This window comes from Gossypium arboreum, chromosome 7 (genome assembly GCF_025698485.1).
Source record: "Gossypium arboreum isolate Shixiya-1 chromosome 7, ASM2569848v2, whole genome shotgun sequence".
In the NCBI taxonomy this organism is placed as follows: Eukaryota; Viridiplantae; Streptophyta; class Magnoliopsida; order Malvales; family Malvaceae; genus Gossypium; species Gossypium arboreum.
Window position 1 is genome coordinate 17,062,701 of NC_069076.1, and position 16,665 is coordinate 17,079,365.

At 31.2% G+C, this 16,665-nt stretch overlaps 1 protein-coding gene across 1 annotated transcript; it reads right to left on the reverse strand.

Annotated features, from left to right (window-relative positions):
- Positions 1–5,480: 5,480 nt before the first annotated feature.
- LOC108472829 (UDP-arabinopyranose mutase 1-like) lies at positions 5,481–7,175 on the reverse strand. The gene is made up of 5 exons (XM_053031131.1): positions 6,746–7,175; positions 6,417–6,667; positions 6,172–6,340; positions 5,750–6,077; positions 5,481–5,600 (listed from the first exon to the last, which is right to left on the reverse strand). Exons 1-5 carry the CDS (start codon positions 7,091–7,093, stop codon positions 5,581–5,583), a joined length of 1,116 nt encoding a protein of 371 aa, XP_052887091.1. The 5' UTR covers positions 7,094–7,175; the 3' UTR covers positions 5,481–5,580.
- Positions 7,176–16,665: the final 9,490 nt, after the last annotated feature.

A 16,665-nucleotide genomic window follows, 5' to 3' on the forward strand; every position in this document is an offset into this window, starting at 1 on the left:
GATTTGGACGAAAAGGTAAGCTGAGTTTAAAACTTATTGGACCTTGTGAGGTTCGAGAGGATTAAACTGGTGGCATATCGACTCAGGTTGCCGACCAAACCTAAGTGTATTCATGATGTATTCCATGTGTTGATGTTGTGAAAGTATAGATTGAATGCATCCCATATTATGTCGATTGAGGTGATCGAGGTTCGATCTAATCTCACATATGATGTGGAGCTAGTTGAGATCTTAGCTCGTGAGGTTAAGGTACTACATAATAAGAGCGTACCGTTGGTTAAGGTTTTGTGGCATACCCACAAAACTGAAGAGGCCATTTGGGAGGTCAAGGATGCGATGAGACGTTAATATCCTTATCTGTTCAATTCAGGTAAATTTCAAGGACGAAATTCTTTTTAGAGTGGGAAAGTTGTTATATCCTAAAAAACTAGGTTAGTAGAATTGGGTAAAGGATCGGATATTAGAACTAGGTACCAAAAATAGGATTAAAGTGTTAATAATAAAATATTAAAATAATTATCGGGTCTAAAATTAGGTGGTAGATTATTAAATAACATAAAATGGATTTTAAAAATAAAATCGGGTTTGAAAATAATTGAGAAAAAAATGTGTTTTAATTAAACTAAGGGCTGATTTGAAAAATAAAAGAAAACTGAGAGTTTTTAAAAGGCAACTTTCCCTTAATTTAAAAATCTATTCGTCTCCCTTGTTTCTTTAAAAGAACCCTACATCGCATTCCCTCTCATTTTAGCTTTACATTCAAAATTTCTCAAATTCAAATATGATATTTTCTCTCAAAATTAATTCATCCTTATTGATTTCTTAGTTATCCAAACACCTCAACACCTTTCAATTTTAAAGAAAAATCATTAAATCCTCATCAAATTCGTCATTACCTTCTCACATTCAACTTCAAATTAGCTTCAAAACTTGTTTTTTTCTTTAAATTGACGTAATTTTTTGACTTATTATTATTAGATTAAGGTTGTTGCTTTTTCTAAATCGGAATTTAATTGAGTGTGTTGAAAGTTTTTAAGATTTAAAGCCTTTTAATCAAATTTTGGTTCAATAATGGTAAAATCCAAACTAATGAGTAAACCTACTATTTATTATTGATTTCTAACTTATTTTGAACTAAATAGAAGGTATTTAAACTCAACTTGATAGATCAGTATCCAATTTTAATGAATTTTGAGTTTTCCCTTTTTGCGTGTTTAAATAATCTTGACCCTTTTGGACATTTTAAATTCATGAGATTAGGTAAAATAAAAGGTTTATATTTGTAATAATAGGTTAAATAGGATGTTCAGAAACTTAATTAAGGTTTAGGGACAAAAATCGAGTGTGGAAACCTTATATTTCGAAAAAACGAGTTGATTTTTGGTATGAGAAAAGTGAGCTTAGAGTGGTGGTTTTGTTGCTATTTGTTTGATTTTAAGGTTGTTAATAATGTGTTTGTAATTTATTTAATGTGTATGAAAAGTTTGGACTCGTCAGGAGCTTCTACGAGCAAGGCGAAAGGGAAAGAAAAGCTCGTTTGAAATCGTTAGGCGAATGGCATCAACAAGGTGAGTGGTTGGAATTGTAGCTCTTAGGCACGGTTCCTAAGTTTGAATGAGGGCTTAGGTTGGTCTAAACACCTAACCTAAGTCCAGAGTAAGTAATTCAACTTGTACTATATCCTATTACTTATGATGCTTGTATGTGAGGTTGTGAAAAATCATGTGAAATATTTAAGCGAGTAATATGTGACTATGACATTGCTTTTTACGTGAACTGCTAAATTTATGCACACTATTATGTTTTAAAGTGATAATGGCTTTATTGAGCAACTATAAAAGCACTTGAGTGCATAAAAAAAATGTTGCGAAAGTGATTGCTAAAGTGTTTTTAATAAGTAAGAGTGGGTATAAAATAATGAATGATTGTGTGTATAAATAGATACATTGGGAATGATTGTGTGTATAAATAAATACATTGGCATTGTGATCATGTGGAACCATTGGATAGCATTGGAAGGCCATAGGATTGTGAGTACTCACCACTTTTGCTTATGATGGAGCAAAATGGCTTGAAGATAATGATGGATAGATAAGGGAATGTAGAGTAAAACTCTATTCACTGAAGATAGCATGGAGTGTTATCATTCGTGTTATACTTATATGGAGATAGTGTAGGACTCCTTCAGTCATTTGGAGTGTTTGGAGATCCGCTTATCCAATGAGTTACTGAATATATATATGTTTCCATGTCACATTGTGCCAATATATCATTGTGTTTTCCTTGTGATATATTTGATGCTATGCCGTAGTTGCATGATTTAGTATGTTTTCTTTCAACTATGGATTTTATGCTTAATTGTGGCAATTTCTTGTGCACTCACTAAGCTTGGAAAAGCTCACGCTCCCTTATATTTACTTTGTAGAAAAATAGCTTGTGTAATGAGGGGAAAATGTGCAAGTGGTGATCCACAACAAGGTAATCTTTTGAGTAGGTAACTTGGTTTGATTTTGCAAATAATAGAGGCAACGTGGGACTCATACATAGATGGAATTAGAGTTTGTTTTGTTTGGATTGTAATCAGGCATTATAGGTTGTTTAATTGATTTTTGGGACTTTGGATTGTTTTAGAATGTCACTTGAAATGCTTGAATGAGTACGCATGTTAATGGGTGATATGTATGGTAAATTGGTATGCAATATATTTGGATAATATGTGAAATGAATGTGAAATGACATGTTGGACATTGAGATAAATTTTAAATGATTTATTGGTATGAAATGAACCTTTGATACACTTAAAAATGCATAGGAGGTAAAATTAGTATGCTAAGTAAATTGGTTATGGACTGGTGCTAGTATAGAGAATCGGATGAAGTGTTAAACTGTGTTGTTGTATGTTTTAATGATTGTAAACATGTTTTGTGTGTTCTATGTATGCTATATAATATGCTTGATTAAGAAAATTTGGCATGTTTTGTGGTCATGACAATTTAGTCCTTACTCTTATACTAGAAGCCTTTAAAAATCATAAAATGTTTTGAAAATTTGCATGACCAAGTTTTATAAGATTAATTTCATAATTTTACTGTCAAATTTTATAAAAAGATATTTTTGAATATTTTAACAAAATTATGATTTAGTCCTTAACCCTTAACCTTTGTTTTCAAAATTAAATGAGTTTTACTTGTTGGTTCTAGTCTTTTCTTCCATTTAATGTTTTAAATGGTATGCCATAACATGTTTAAACTTTTTTTTTAATGAATGTTTCATGTATCGTATGTAAAAACACGTTTTTACCTTTGAATGTTATTTTAATGATTTCGCTAGAAGAATGCAATTTTAGGGCTTGCGTGTTTAATTTCATTTATTTATTGATAATTAAGCATGTACCCATATGGTGTGAATAGTGGCTTCTGTGATTTGTTTTGGTCGTTAATAAGGAGAGTCATGTAAATGACTAATGTAACGTTTCAAATTCGTGTTGGACCTTCCCGTTGGGTTCGGGGTGCCACATTTTTCGAAAAGGTAAATAGCTGGTCATGAAATGTGTTAGCCATTTAACTCTTTGGAGAGCATTTGCGGCGAAGAGATTAGTTACTATTACTAGTGGTGGATATCCCAATTTCGATCCAAAAATGATTATTTTATTTCTCAAAAGTATTTTTAAAAGTAAAACATATTCATTTTAGATATTATGTTAGTAAATTAAAATATATACATTAAAATTATATTTAAATTTGATAATATTATAATATTTTAATAAAAATATAAAAAATTTATTTTAAATCATTACTTTTTTTTATATGTAAAATATGATGAAGATTCTGACCAATCCTCTAATATTAAAAAGTAAGTAAACAAGTCCTCTATTAAAAATAAGTCAATCAAGTTCTTATAATAAAATTGTTAACGGTGTTAACGAAAATCATACAAAATATTAATTACATTGATGACGATGAATAAAATATAATAAAATAGTGATTATTTAATTTGATGTAGATTTTAATTAATAATAAAAAAGTACACGTCACAAATATTAATTTGTTATAGAAGCTGACATGTCACTTTTAAAAGAAATATTTTAATTTAATAATTATTTAATTAATTAACTAAAACAAAATTTTAAAAATCCGACTTAAGTGTTTCTTTATTTTCAATGGAATCAACTTTTATTCACTTTTTTGGTTAATTTTATTAAATATAATCAATCATATTTTATTTATTTGCCAAAGAAATTAGTAAATTGAAATAAATAAATGCAATCTAGTTTTATAATAAATTAATATGTGAATTTTTAATTAAAAATAATAATTATTTTCTTATATCCTAAATATTATCATCAATATGATGTTAAATTTGTACTAATAGGCTCTGTTTATTTCACTGAAAATGATTTACGGAGAATGATTTACTTTTCGGAAAAGTTAATATTTTCATTGTTTGGAGAAATCATGTAAAATATTTTCTCATTGTTTGGTAAATTTCTTAAAATATTTCATAAAAGTTGTTTTCAATTAAACAAACATACATTTGAGATTTTCTTATTTTTTCATTGTTTAATTGAATTTGTTTTATCTATAATTTTATATTTTACATTGTTTTTGCATTTATTAAAATTATTATGTTAAATTCAGATTCATTACAACGTCATTTTTAATTACATGACTATTAAGTGAGTTTTCATTTAAAATGTGACATCAACAAAATTGACCAAAAAATTAACGATGTCAATAATTATTAGACTTGATTTTCAAATTTAAAAAGTAAAAGGACTAAATTCTTGAAAATAAAAGTATAAAGACTAAATTACAAATCATGTAAGTGTACATAGACTTATAACATATTTTAACCTTTACACTACAAAACATTTATTATTAATATATTTATAATTGTAATAAACATTTATTATTAAAATAATAATATTGAATATTTTCAATAATATGTGAATAATATTATTTAAAATTATTATTTTAAAATTTATTATTATAATAAAATTAAAATATTAAATAATTTATTAAAATAATAAATTATAATTAGTATATTAATAATTTATTATATGACTAAATATAAATAATTAAATATGTATGTTTAATAATATTAAAATATAATATTTTAAATATTTTTAAAATAAAATAAAATTTATCTATAGATGAACTCTTTTCCGAAAATGAGCTAAGCTATTCTAGAAAAAAGGCTTATTTTACCTTAACTAAGTCATTTTTTGTGAAATAAATACAAAAAATACAAAAAATATTTTTCATAAAACCTTTTACGGAACCGTAATTTTGGATGATTTCTATTAACACTGTTATTAATTAATTTTATCAACTTGCTTCTTAATTGAGAAAAGAACACTTACATACACTTAGCATCATATTTATTCGTTCACAACACTATCAAACTCCTTTAATAAATTTATGCCTGCAACGATTACAACGTGTTAAAGCAACTACATTCTGAAAATATGCTCCACAAAATTAAACAAAAAGAATGGATTTTATTATAAAATGGAAGCAATAAGCCAACTAATACATTTTATTCTTGTTAACTTCACACCGCCAGGTTTATAAAATTACATTACATCCAGACTAAATCTCCTGAAAAAGAAAATACATAAATAAAAGTACAATAACAAAATGTGAAAACTATATGCCACTGGGCCTAGGAGCTTCAGCGGTACAGCATATTCTAAGCTTTCAAAACACGTGACAATGGCATGATCTGTATATGCTGTAAATTTTCTAACCTGTTTTGCCATTCGAGAAAGAAGCAGAAGTGGGGTTGAGACCATCCCAAGCTTGAATCCATGTGACCATGGCGTCGGCCAGCTTGTCAAAGTAAGGGTCAATTTTGCCAAGCTTCTCCTTGACCTGCTTAGCCAGTTCAATGTAGCATTTTTGAACAGTGGTGCTGTCTTTTGGAAGAACAACTTGTTGGAAAAATGGGATGATATCTTCTTGCCAGTAGATGCCTTTGTACTCCTTCCTTAGGTTCACAAATGGGTTGCTTGCTTTGCTGTGGTAGATGTACGGTAGACCCGTTTTCACCCCTAATCCCAAATGATCACATATCACCTAATCATTAACCATCAACCAGGCAATGGACATTAATCTCTATAAACTTTTATGTAAAATCGTAATGCAAAATACAAAAAGTACACCAACGTACCTTGATGCACCAGCCAGCCCACATATCGTCGTAGCGTCCAATAGGCTGACCCTCGCCCATGAGTCCAAAGTACATGGCAGGGCCAATGAGCTGACGGTCGAAAGCCAAATTCATACCACACATGGGGAACAAGGTGCCCTTTGGTATTGTGAGAACCGCATCCACAAACCTGTTTTCATCATGGGATTCGTTCATTAATCATCAAATCTGTGGAAAGGAATAGTGGGATAATGCGATAGTAATACCTAGTGTTCCTCTCAAGAGGCTTGACAAGCTGGGTTGGTGCATCATAATCGGGGATGTTTAACCACAGGCCATGAGAAACAGCAGTTGGAACACCCTCTCGGAGACTGAATGGATACCCACGGACGAAATCTGCACCATCTGCAAATGGGTCATACAATGTGTTGAAAAAGAAGGGAGTCGATGGTGATAGCAGGTTCTTGATGTGCTGCTCAAGTGCATTGATTGCTTTGCCAGATGGGTCCTTAGCAACCTAATCATAAAATTATATTAACGATCCAAGATTCGACAAAAAAAAAAAAAACAGATTCCAAATAAGAAAGGAACTTACAAAGCAGTCATCGTCGATGGTAAAAATGTACTTCTTCTTGGACACCATGTAACCAAAGCAACGGCAAGCGGAGTCCTTGAATGAAATGCAGGAAGCCTTAGGACCCAGAATCCTGTTAATATCATTCCTATTGTAAAGCTCGTAGTCAAAGCCATTAGGGACCTTGATGGTCTTGGAAGGATCACCATCTTGAACGATAATGAGATGGTAAGGCTGCAAAAATGGCCTCCACATCTCAAGAAAGTCCAAGTTTCTTATAGTGGGTATAACAATGTCAAGTTCATCTTTCAGCTGATGCAGTGGTGATGCTGCTACCGCTGCTTCTATTGCTGTGGCGGGTTCATTCATTATGTATAATTGAAAAATGAGAAACAACAAAATAAAAAAGGAGAGTTGTTGTTAATAGATAGAAGAGAGATTTTGTTGGGGATTGATTGAAAGAGTTTCTATGGGAATGGGAATATATAGAGAGAGAGGGAGGGTAATGAAACACATGAGAAATGAGCGAGGCGGCCCAGGTTTACGGAGAAAGGGAGGAGAGGGATATCTTTAAGAATTTTGCATGGATTGAGGACTTCTTCAAAAGGTCAAAAAGAAACCCTGTATTTTAGGCTTAAGACTTTCAATATTTTAAATGTGATTTTTCTTTTTAACTTATTTTCTTGGTTTGTGTGATGATTTAATTACCTCCGACTAGAAAGAATCATTTATTTTTAAAATTTTAGGACTTGTGTAGATTTTTTTTTTAATATTTATTGATATATGTTGTGTGTGGAGATAAGGGAAAAAGGCGTTTCACTGAAAACACGTTTTACATTTTATGTTTTCATTGCATTTTATAGGATAAGTTTTCACTAAAATTGATAGTTTAGTTGTTTTGTTAGTATTTTTATTCTTGAAATTTGGGTTCAATTCTTCTATTTTATTTCATGTTTTTCAAATTTTTAATTTTTAATTAATATTTTAACATGTTAACTCTTTGGGTTAAATGGTTAGATAATTATAATCTCAAGTTTAATTCTTTTTATAAGTATTTTAATATATTTTTATTTCATATTTTTAAATTTTTTATATTTAATTAATGTTTATAATTAATAAATATATTGTTTTCAATTTTTTATTTTTAATTCATCTTTTAATTAATAACTCTTTTATTTATAAAATCAAATAATTATTACAAATATCATTATTTTTAGTAAATATAATTTTTATATATGTAATATTTATTTTTCAATTCATATCAAAATCACCATACCCACAATAAATGGAGAAAATAAATATTTGACATATTAATATTATATATAAAAAATAATTACATATTTATTATTTGATTTTATAAATAAAAGAGTTATTAATTAAAAATAAAAACTTCAAAACTAATATATTTATTAATTATAAAATTTATTAAAAAATTTAAACAAATGAAATAAAAATACAAAAACACCTATAATAGTAGTTGAACTTGAGATTTAAAGACAAAATCACAATTATCTAACCATCTAACAAAAGAGATAATATATTAAAACATTAATTAAGAATAAAAAAGCTTAAAAGAATATGGAATAAAAAATACAAATGTGAATAGTAGAAGAATCGGATCCGAATTCAAATAACAAAAATACTAACATTTAATTATCTAATCAAAAGAATTAAAATGTTAATTTTCAGTGAAAACGCATCCTATAGCATATTCACTTTCTCTCTCCAAAAGCAACTTTGATAAATATAAAAAAATTAATGCATATCCTTAAATTTTAAAAAAACCAGCATACTTATTTAAATAAACTAAGAATCAAATATATGGTTTTTAGAAAAGGTATATTTTATTGAAAATTTTATATTTTTTAGAAGGGTTAAATATAAAATTAGTATCCAAACTTATCCACTTCTCCCAGATTGGTACTTATGGTTTTTTTTGTCTTGGATTGGTACCCGAACTTTTTTTCCGTCCACTATATTGGTGCCTGACACTAACGACATTAATTTTTTTGTTGGCATGGCAATGCTGGCCAGTCGCATGCCGCCACGTGGAATTCTCTTATACCTCTTTTTTCTTTTTCTTTTTTTTTTATCTCTAATTTTCTCTCATTTTTTTACCATCCAATCACCACCAAAATTTCTTCTTTCTTTCTTCTGTCAAATTCTATACTTCATCTTTCTTCTTCTTCTTTATACTGTCAAACTCCTCCCTCTTCCCCAAATTTCCCACACTTTCTCACCATCCAACAAATCTATCCCCACTCCAAAATTATGGAACAAAAAAAAAATCCCTATAATGCAGATCCCCATTCTTTTTCCTCTCACTTTTCCTCATTTCCCTCCTCGTTCTCTTCTTCTTTAATTTCACTTCCATCCCCAAATCCATCTTCTCATCATCCTCTTCAAAAACCACAAACCTTTCCCTTCAATTCCCACATTGTGAAATTTGAATCTTAGGGGGAAAATTCTTCAATCGGGTAAAGCAAAACGGGCGGCAAGGATTCTTCAAAGTACCAAAACGTGAAGGTCCCATTTTAAGAATTTTATTCTAGAATCAGTGTTGTTTGATGAAGAGCAATTGCATACCCAGAAAATTTTTGAAAATTTCAATACTCGTTTAAAGACGAAAACGGAAAAGAAAGGATTTGGAGGGAAACTAACCTTTTAAGTTACTGCCTACTTCATGATTGTAGCCAGTACTTGTAACACCCCTAACCCGCATCCTTCATTGGAATAGGGTTACAATAAAAAATTGTAATCATTTAATAACTTAACATCAATCATAGCAAAGTCAATTAATAACATACATATTGTCCCTTATACAAGTCCTTGAGGCCCTAAAAACACTAAAAACAAATCAGGACTAAATCAAAAAAATATAGAAATTTCTGGGAAAAGATGAAAATTTTCAAAATGTAGAGGTCACATGGCCGTATGGACATTCGAAGTAGGGACACACGGCCATGTCCCAGTCCATGTCTGTGCCCGTGTAACTCACTGACTTGGGTCACACGGCCAAGCCACACGCTCGTGTGCTAGGCTGTGTACCTTTCAAAATAGCCTCACACGCCCGTGTGCAAGGCCACGTAAAAGCCTGACTTGTAACCCTTTGAAAGCTATAGGGGACACATGGCCATATTGCCTGGTCGTTTGTCACACACGGCTAAGACACATGCCTTTATGGACGAAAATTAGGCCACTCTCAAGCCATTTTTCTCACCCAAACATGCATCCATCTACCACCAATTTTCCACATATAATCAAGCACCCAAAGTGCAATAAACCATGCTGTAACAAGTTATCCAATCAAGGTACATAAGCATACAACCAATGTGCCCAAAAGGCACCTCATTCACAACCATTAAACATGTATATCCATATACATAAATTGGCCAAAAGTTCAACTAACTTATAACTAAACTTATGTCATAACTTACCACTTTGTTCACATATCAAATTCACATTTAAATATACCAAATTTACCATTTAACAATTAGCATCAATAATCATATATGAAAACTACATTTTTAATACCAATATGAACATATTCAACTTCCATCATAAGGCCACATACATATATCAAACATATCAACCATTCAAAGTACCAAATCTACAAGCCAAAACATAATGGCTAAAACATCAATCAAAACACCTATACATGTGCATATTTAACCACTTATCACTTAACTTGTTTTCATGCCAAAACATAACATATTTGATACAGAACAACCATACCCATTTTGGTCATTTCAAAACATATACCAATTTGACCATATTAACTACAAATAACAAAATATCAATACTACCTTAAGTACCTCAAATCTAAGGTTAACATTTCATGCCATAATCATCAACCAAAATGACATATATATATATACCAAACTCATCAATTAAACATTAGACATAGTCCACCTATACATGCCATTATAACCTTAACCAAGACATCAAAATCTACCGATATAATCCCTAGATAGTGTGATAGATCTCCGACAAGCTTCTAACCTTATCGAGCTTCCAATAATCTGTAAGGTAAAGAAAAAACAACTACGTAAGCAATAAATGCTTGGTAAGCTTGTATAAACTTTAATCTTATGAGTCCATTTCAAATATGAAATTTATACATATCAAAGATAATCCTATACCAATACCGCAAGATTCATGAAACCATATATAGCAATTACATAATTTAAACCTTACCACCGTTTCATGATCACAAGCATATTTCCATTTAGGCACTTGCCATTTCAATGCATAACTTATAAGTTTAACGTGGCATAATCCAACCACAACTTGGCCAAAGCCTAGGCATGTACACCAAACATGTTAGCTAAATAAACATATAACATAAGCATTATAAACATGGATGAGCACAACATTTATTCATGTATCATATACATATATTATCCATTTCCACTTTCAATATACCATGTGATACCATTCCATGAAATTCACATGTATTTATATCTTAGTTCATATCAAACTCTTACCACTTCATATCTGAATAATGCCCGTTGAACCATTTAGAATACCGTTGGATACCCAGGATAACTCACACATAGTGTGTTAACTCATATAAATGTAATCCGTCAATTCCTGTACATGTATACTCATATGAGTTGTGAATCACAATGCTCACACAAGTTGTGAAAATCGATCTGCTTACACAAGCTGTAGAGTATCCGCAACACATGCCAGACCTCAGCCATCGGTAGGACATTCAGGACCAGCACTTGAATCATGTAAACCCAAATGAAATTTCATTTGTATCCTATGAATTCCTTATGGTTCAAATGGAGCTCGGTAATCGTCGTACATCGTTAGATTTACGTTGTTTCATAATACAGTAAATTGTATACTAACATATATATATTGACTTAATCACAATATAATCATGTATTAACATTCAATTTAATCAAAATTATACATAGTATAATTCATATGAACTTACTTGGCTAAATTGCAAAAATACCAAAGTTTAGGGGCATTTTGGTAATTTTTCATTTTCCTCGATTTTTCACTCGAGCTTGATCTAAATTAATAATTTCATTCAATATATTAATTTAGACAATAAAACAATTCATTTCATGCAATTTGGTCATCTTTGATATTTTTACAAAATTGCCCCTCAAATTTTACTTTTATTCAATTTAGTCTTTGAGCCCAAAACATACAAATTAACCATTTTTACCCAAAATTGGGCTTACTCGAACGTTCATGGTATCCAAAATAGGCCATTCATGCAACTATTTCACAAAAAATCCTTGTACTTTACTATTTTAACAATTTAGTCCCTAATCGAAAAATTCATTAAAAATCACTTAACAATATATTTTTAATTATCAATCAACATTCCAAATTCATCATCTAACATAAAAAATCACAAGATTCATCAATGGCAACATTCAAAATCCTTAATAGTTTTAAAATCGAAGGTACGGGCTAACTGGACCTAGTTGCAACGATCTTAAAAACATAAAAAATATTAGAAACGGGGCTAAATCGGACTTACATGCACACAATGAAGTTTGGCCGAAGCTTTCAAGCCTTTAACTCTTTTCTCAAATTGGTGAAAGGAGTGAATTAGAAAAGATGATACAAACTTTATTTAATTTAATTTAATTATCAAATTACTATTTTACCCTTGGTTAATAAATAAATAACCAAATCATGTCCATATTTTTCCATCACATAAATATATGGAATAATTACCATCAAAGGAAGTTTAATTTCACAATTGGTCCTTCAATTAAATTAAATTCTAACTAAATAAACTTATTTACAATTTAATCTTAAAGTAATTAGGACTAAAAGAAAAATTAATCCAAAAGCTAGTGGATTCAATCATAACACCACACTTGGAAACTTTGACCATGGTTTAATTGCCATTTAAGTCCCTTTTCATTTATTCAATTAACCATTTAATCACTCAAATCAAACAGTGATCAAATTTTACATCTTTTACAATTTAGTCCTTTTTAATTAACTAACCATCGAAACGTTAAAATTTTTCAATGAAAATTTAATACCACCTTAATGAAACTCCATAAATTATAAAAATATTTACGGCTTGATTTATGGAAACTAGGTCCCGATACCTCATTTTCTAAAACCACTTGACCTTAGGGTCTTACCACTTAAACTTAATAAATCGCTTATATAATATAAATTATCAATTCAAAAACCTTTTTAAAATAATATTTGACTCATAAATATTAGATGATAATATTTACGAACTTACTCGTCAGATTTGGTGACCCCGAAACCACCATTTTCGACACCACTAAAAAACGGGCTGTTACAGTACTAATGTCTTCTTTTTCTTCTTCTTCTTCTTCTTCTTCTTCTTCTTCTTCTTCTTCTTCTTCTTCTTCAAATTTACTTTATTTGAGTTCCAAGTTCAAAAGCTTACTCGTTTATGGGTTAATGGAGATGACAGAAATATAGATATTGTTGGGTTTTAGTGAAGGGATGGACTTTGGTGAGATGGAGATAAGCAAGATGAATAACTAAAAATGTTGAATCAAAAGGTGAAAGGGACCAAAATCAGATTTAAAAACGGAAAATAGGGTCGTCGAATTTTGAGATTAGTCGTTGGAATTTGGAAACTTATGAATTTTCTTACAAAGCCACGAATTTTTCAGTTGAAGGAGTTAATAATCAGTTGAGCAAAGAAAATAAAATGGTAAGAAGAAGGAAAAAAAAAAAAGAGGTATAAAAGGATGCCACATGGCGGCATGTGATTGCCCAATGCTGCCACGTCAGTAAAATATTAACGCTATTAGTGTCAGGTGCTAATATAGTGGACAGAAAAAAAGTTCAAGTATTAGTCTGGGATAAAAAAAAACTATAAGTGCTAATCTGGAGAAGTAAACAAGTTTAGGTATTAATTTTATATTTAACTCTTTTTAGAATCAAATAGTTGGTAGCTTTTTAACCTTTTAGAATAAATAGATATTTTTAAAAATAACATGCGAAGAGTGGATGTAATTGTTGAAAATAATTTTTATTTAAATTTGTTTTGAAGAAAAAAATATTTCAATGTTTTTGTTAATTCATATTCTTTGTAAGATGCATTTATCTATATTATTTTTAATTTCATACTATTGGTATTAATTTGTTTTATTTTAATTTTTACATATATAAATATATAATTCTATTATTAATTTCAAATTATATTTTATTATTTTTACACATAAATGTACATACATTTGGTTAAATTAGTCTTATATGCAATTTTTTTTATTTAGTCTTTTAGGGTTTTTTTTTTAATTTAGGGAAATAAGTCATTTTCTGCTCTAGAGTATTAAGCAGTCCAAAATACCTCGCCAAGTGAGTCACTTAAGGACTCATACAGATTGGGCCCTTCCTAATCTGATCAGACTGGTAGCGAAAATAGAGGACCGCGAAATAGGCGACATGGGGTGTCACGTCTCTATACTCCAAAGGAAATAAGTGTTAAACGTACCAACAACTCCCGTACTCTCCCTTCGACTGGTCAGTGTATAGGCCAGGATGACATGAATATAACGCAGTGTCGAAGGTAGACAAGTCACTTTTGACTGGCTCAAGTTGTACTTTGCTTCTGTCTCTAAGTTCTCGGACAAAAAGAGTAGAGCCAAGTGATGGATGTGCTTGGATAATGTCGAGAACCCAAGGGTGTGCATGAAATCCTCAGAATAAAGTCTAAGGGCAGCTCTTAAGACTGGGACGCTGAAGTATCACATCATACTCCTAAGTTTGAAAAATCTAGTGCATGGCTCATCCCACAATGAAATTGTAACACCCCTTACTCGTAACCCACGCCGAAGCAGAATATGAGGCATTGCCTAATTCGATCTCATGTACATAAACGTTCCCCAAGTCATCAAGACTTGGTCCACTTAAGAACTTTTCAATTTCTACTTTAAACTTCTTATTATGGGCCTACAGGCCCCAAATTGACTATTGAAAACTATTCGGGATTAGCCCGGGTCCTTAAACCATTTATAGAAAATTTGGCTTTGGAACAGGGCACACGCCCGTGTAGAAGGGCAACACGCCCATGTAGCCATTAATTCTAAATGCACACCTATAGGGGTTTTCACACGGCCTGGCACACGCTTTGTCCTTGGTCCATGTCCTTCACATAGCCATGACACACCTGTGTCCTAGCCCTTGTGCAAAAACATGGTCATTCTGTTTCTAACATCAACATCCCTAAAATGTCACACGGCCAAGGCACAAGCCCGTGTGCTAGGTCATGTTCCCCACACGGTTGAGACGCACGGTCGTGTCTCTACTCGTATGTTTACTGTCATGCATATTGACTTAAAATTTTTACGTACAGAGGACACATGGCTGGACCACACGCCCATAAGGCAGACCGTGTGTCACACACGGCCTAGACACACGCCCGTGTGTCTACCCGTGTGGACAATATAAGGCATTTACCAAGCCTTTTAGCCACCCTTATATACATAATCTGCTCAATGGCAACCAAAACCAATATAAGGCTATCTCATACAACCAAATTAGCCACAATAAATAACATTCCATTTGTGCATTTTGCTCATCCATGAAAATAATATCTTTGTATATAAATCAAATAAATAATAGCCATCATTCAAGGCTTAATACAAAATGAAGGGTTGCCAACCCAAGGCAACACATTTGGCCAGTTCTCAATGACACAAAAATTGTTAAAGTCTAAGCCCTATACATGCCATATTAAAAAATATAAATCAAGCTATACCGAAAACTTCGATTGATAATGTGATCGATATTTCTGACTTCCTTTGGTCCTTGAGCTAGATAGGCGGCACTATAAGGAAATGAAAAAGGAGAGGGAGTAAGCATAAAGCTTAGTAAGTTGCACATAAATAAATATACAACATGACTTTATCATCCATCAATAAGCATCATAATACACAAGTGGCATAAGCAAAACTTACTCATCAATATTCAATACATCTCATATAGCATATATTGAGCTCACATTTCATACATATCATATAGGTACCCATACCACTCACAACATGGTTATACTTTCCTTGTTAACTTGAAATCATACTTTCACCGTTGAACCATTTGGGACATTATCGGATACTCATTTAGCCTCAAACATGGGTGCAAGTGCCGATGCCATGTCCCAGACATGGTCTTATACAAGCTCTAGCATATATGTGCCAATACCATGTCCCAGACATGTCTTACACTAGCTCACGCAAGTGACCCAAACGTCATGGTATGAATATCCGATTTACTTTCTAAGGTTCATTCGGGAATTCTACTATCTCTATTCTCATCATATTCTCTTATTTCCATAATCAAGCAATTCATGCTATAATAATTTAAATGTAATTCAAATGCATATATTATCAAAGCAGTTGTATTATTTACATACAACTTACCTCGGATTACAAAATGTGGCGACTAGTCAATTTAGTCGCTTTGCTTGGCTTTCCCCGATTTAGGTTCAGATTCGATATTTCTTGATCTATAATAACAAAATGCACTTATTTAGTCACTTTATCAATCTAGGCACTCTACAATTCATAATTGGGTAAAATGACCAATTCGCCTCTAGACTTTTGCAAAATGACCATTTTACACCTAAGCTCGAAAATCAATTTTTATTGAATTTCTTCAGATCTTAAGCCTATCCGAGCCCTTTTTACTCTTATAGCAACTCCAAATTCGCACTGTTTCACATAATTAATATCTATTTTACAACTTATACAATATACTTAGGTGTTTTCATGCTAAATCTTTCACAAAAATTGTTTTTAATACACCTAAGACTTATTTTCTTCCATAAAAACTCAGCAAATACAAACCCTTTCATGGAAAAAACCCTACACTCTTAATCATTTTGCAAAATAGTACCCTCATTTGAAAGCTCATACTTCAAGGGTCTCAAAAATACAAAAATATTCAACAAAAGGCTGGAAAATCACTTACTT

Bases quoted from the DNA above. Each gene is read 5' to 3' on its own strand.
- LOC108472829 (XM_053031131.1), bottom strand. From the start codon at position 7,093: ATGAATGAACCCGCCACAGCAATAGAAGCAGCGGTAGCAGCATCACCA. The intron at 6,668-6,745 runs GTAAGTTCCTTT...TTTTATGATTAG, and splicing joins CCATCGACGATGACTGCTTT to GTTGCTAAGGACCCATCTGG. The intron at 6,341-6,416 runs GTATTACTATCG...TGATGAAAACAG, and splicing joins CCTCTTGAGAGGAACACTAG to GTTTGTGGATGCGGTTCTCA.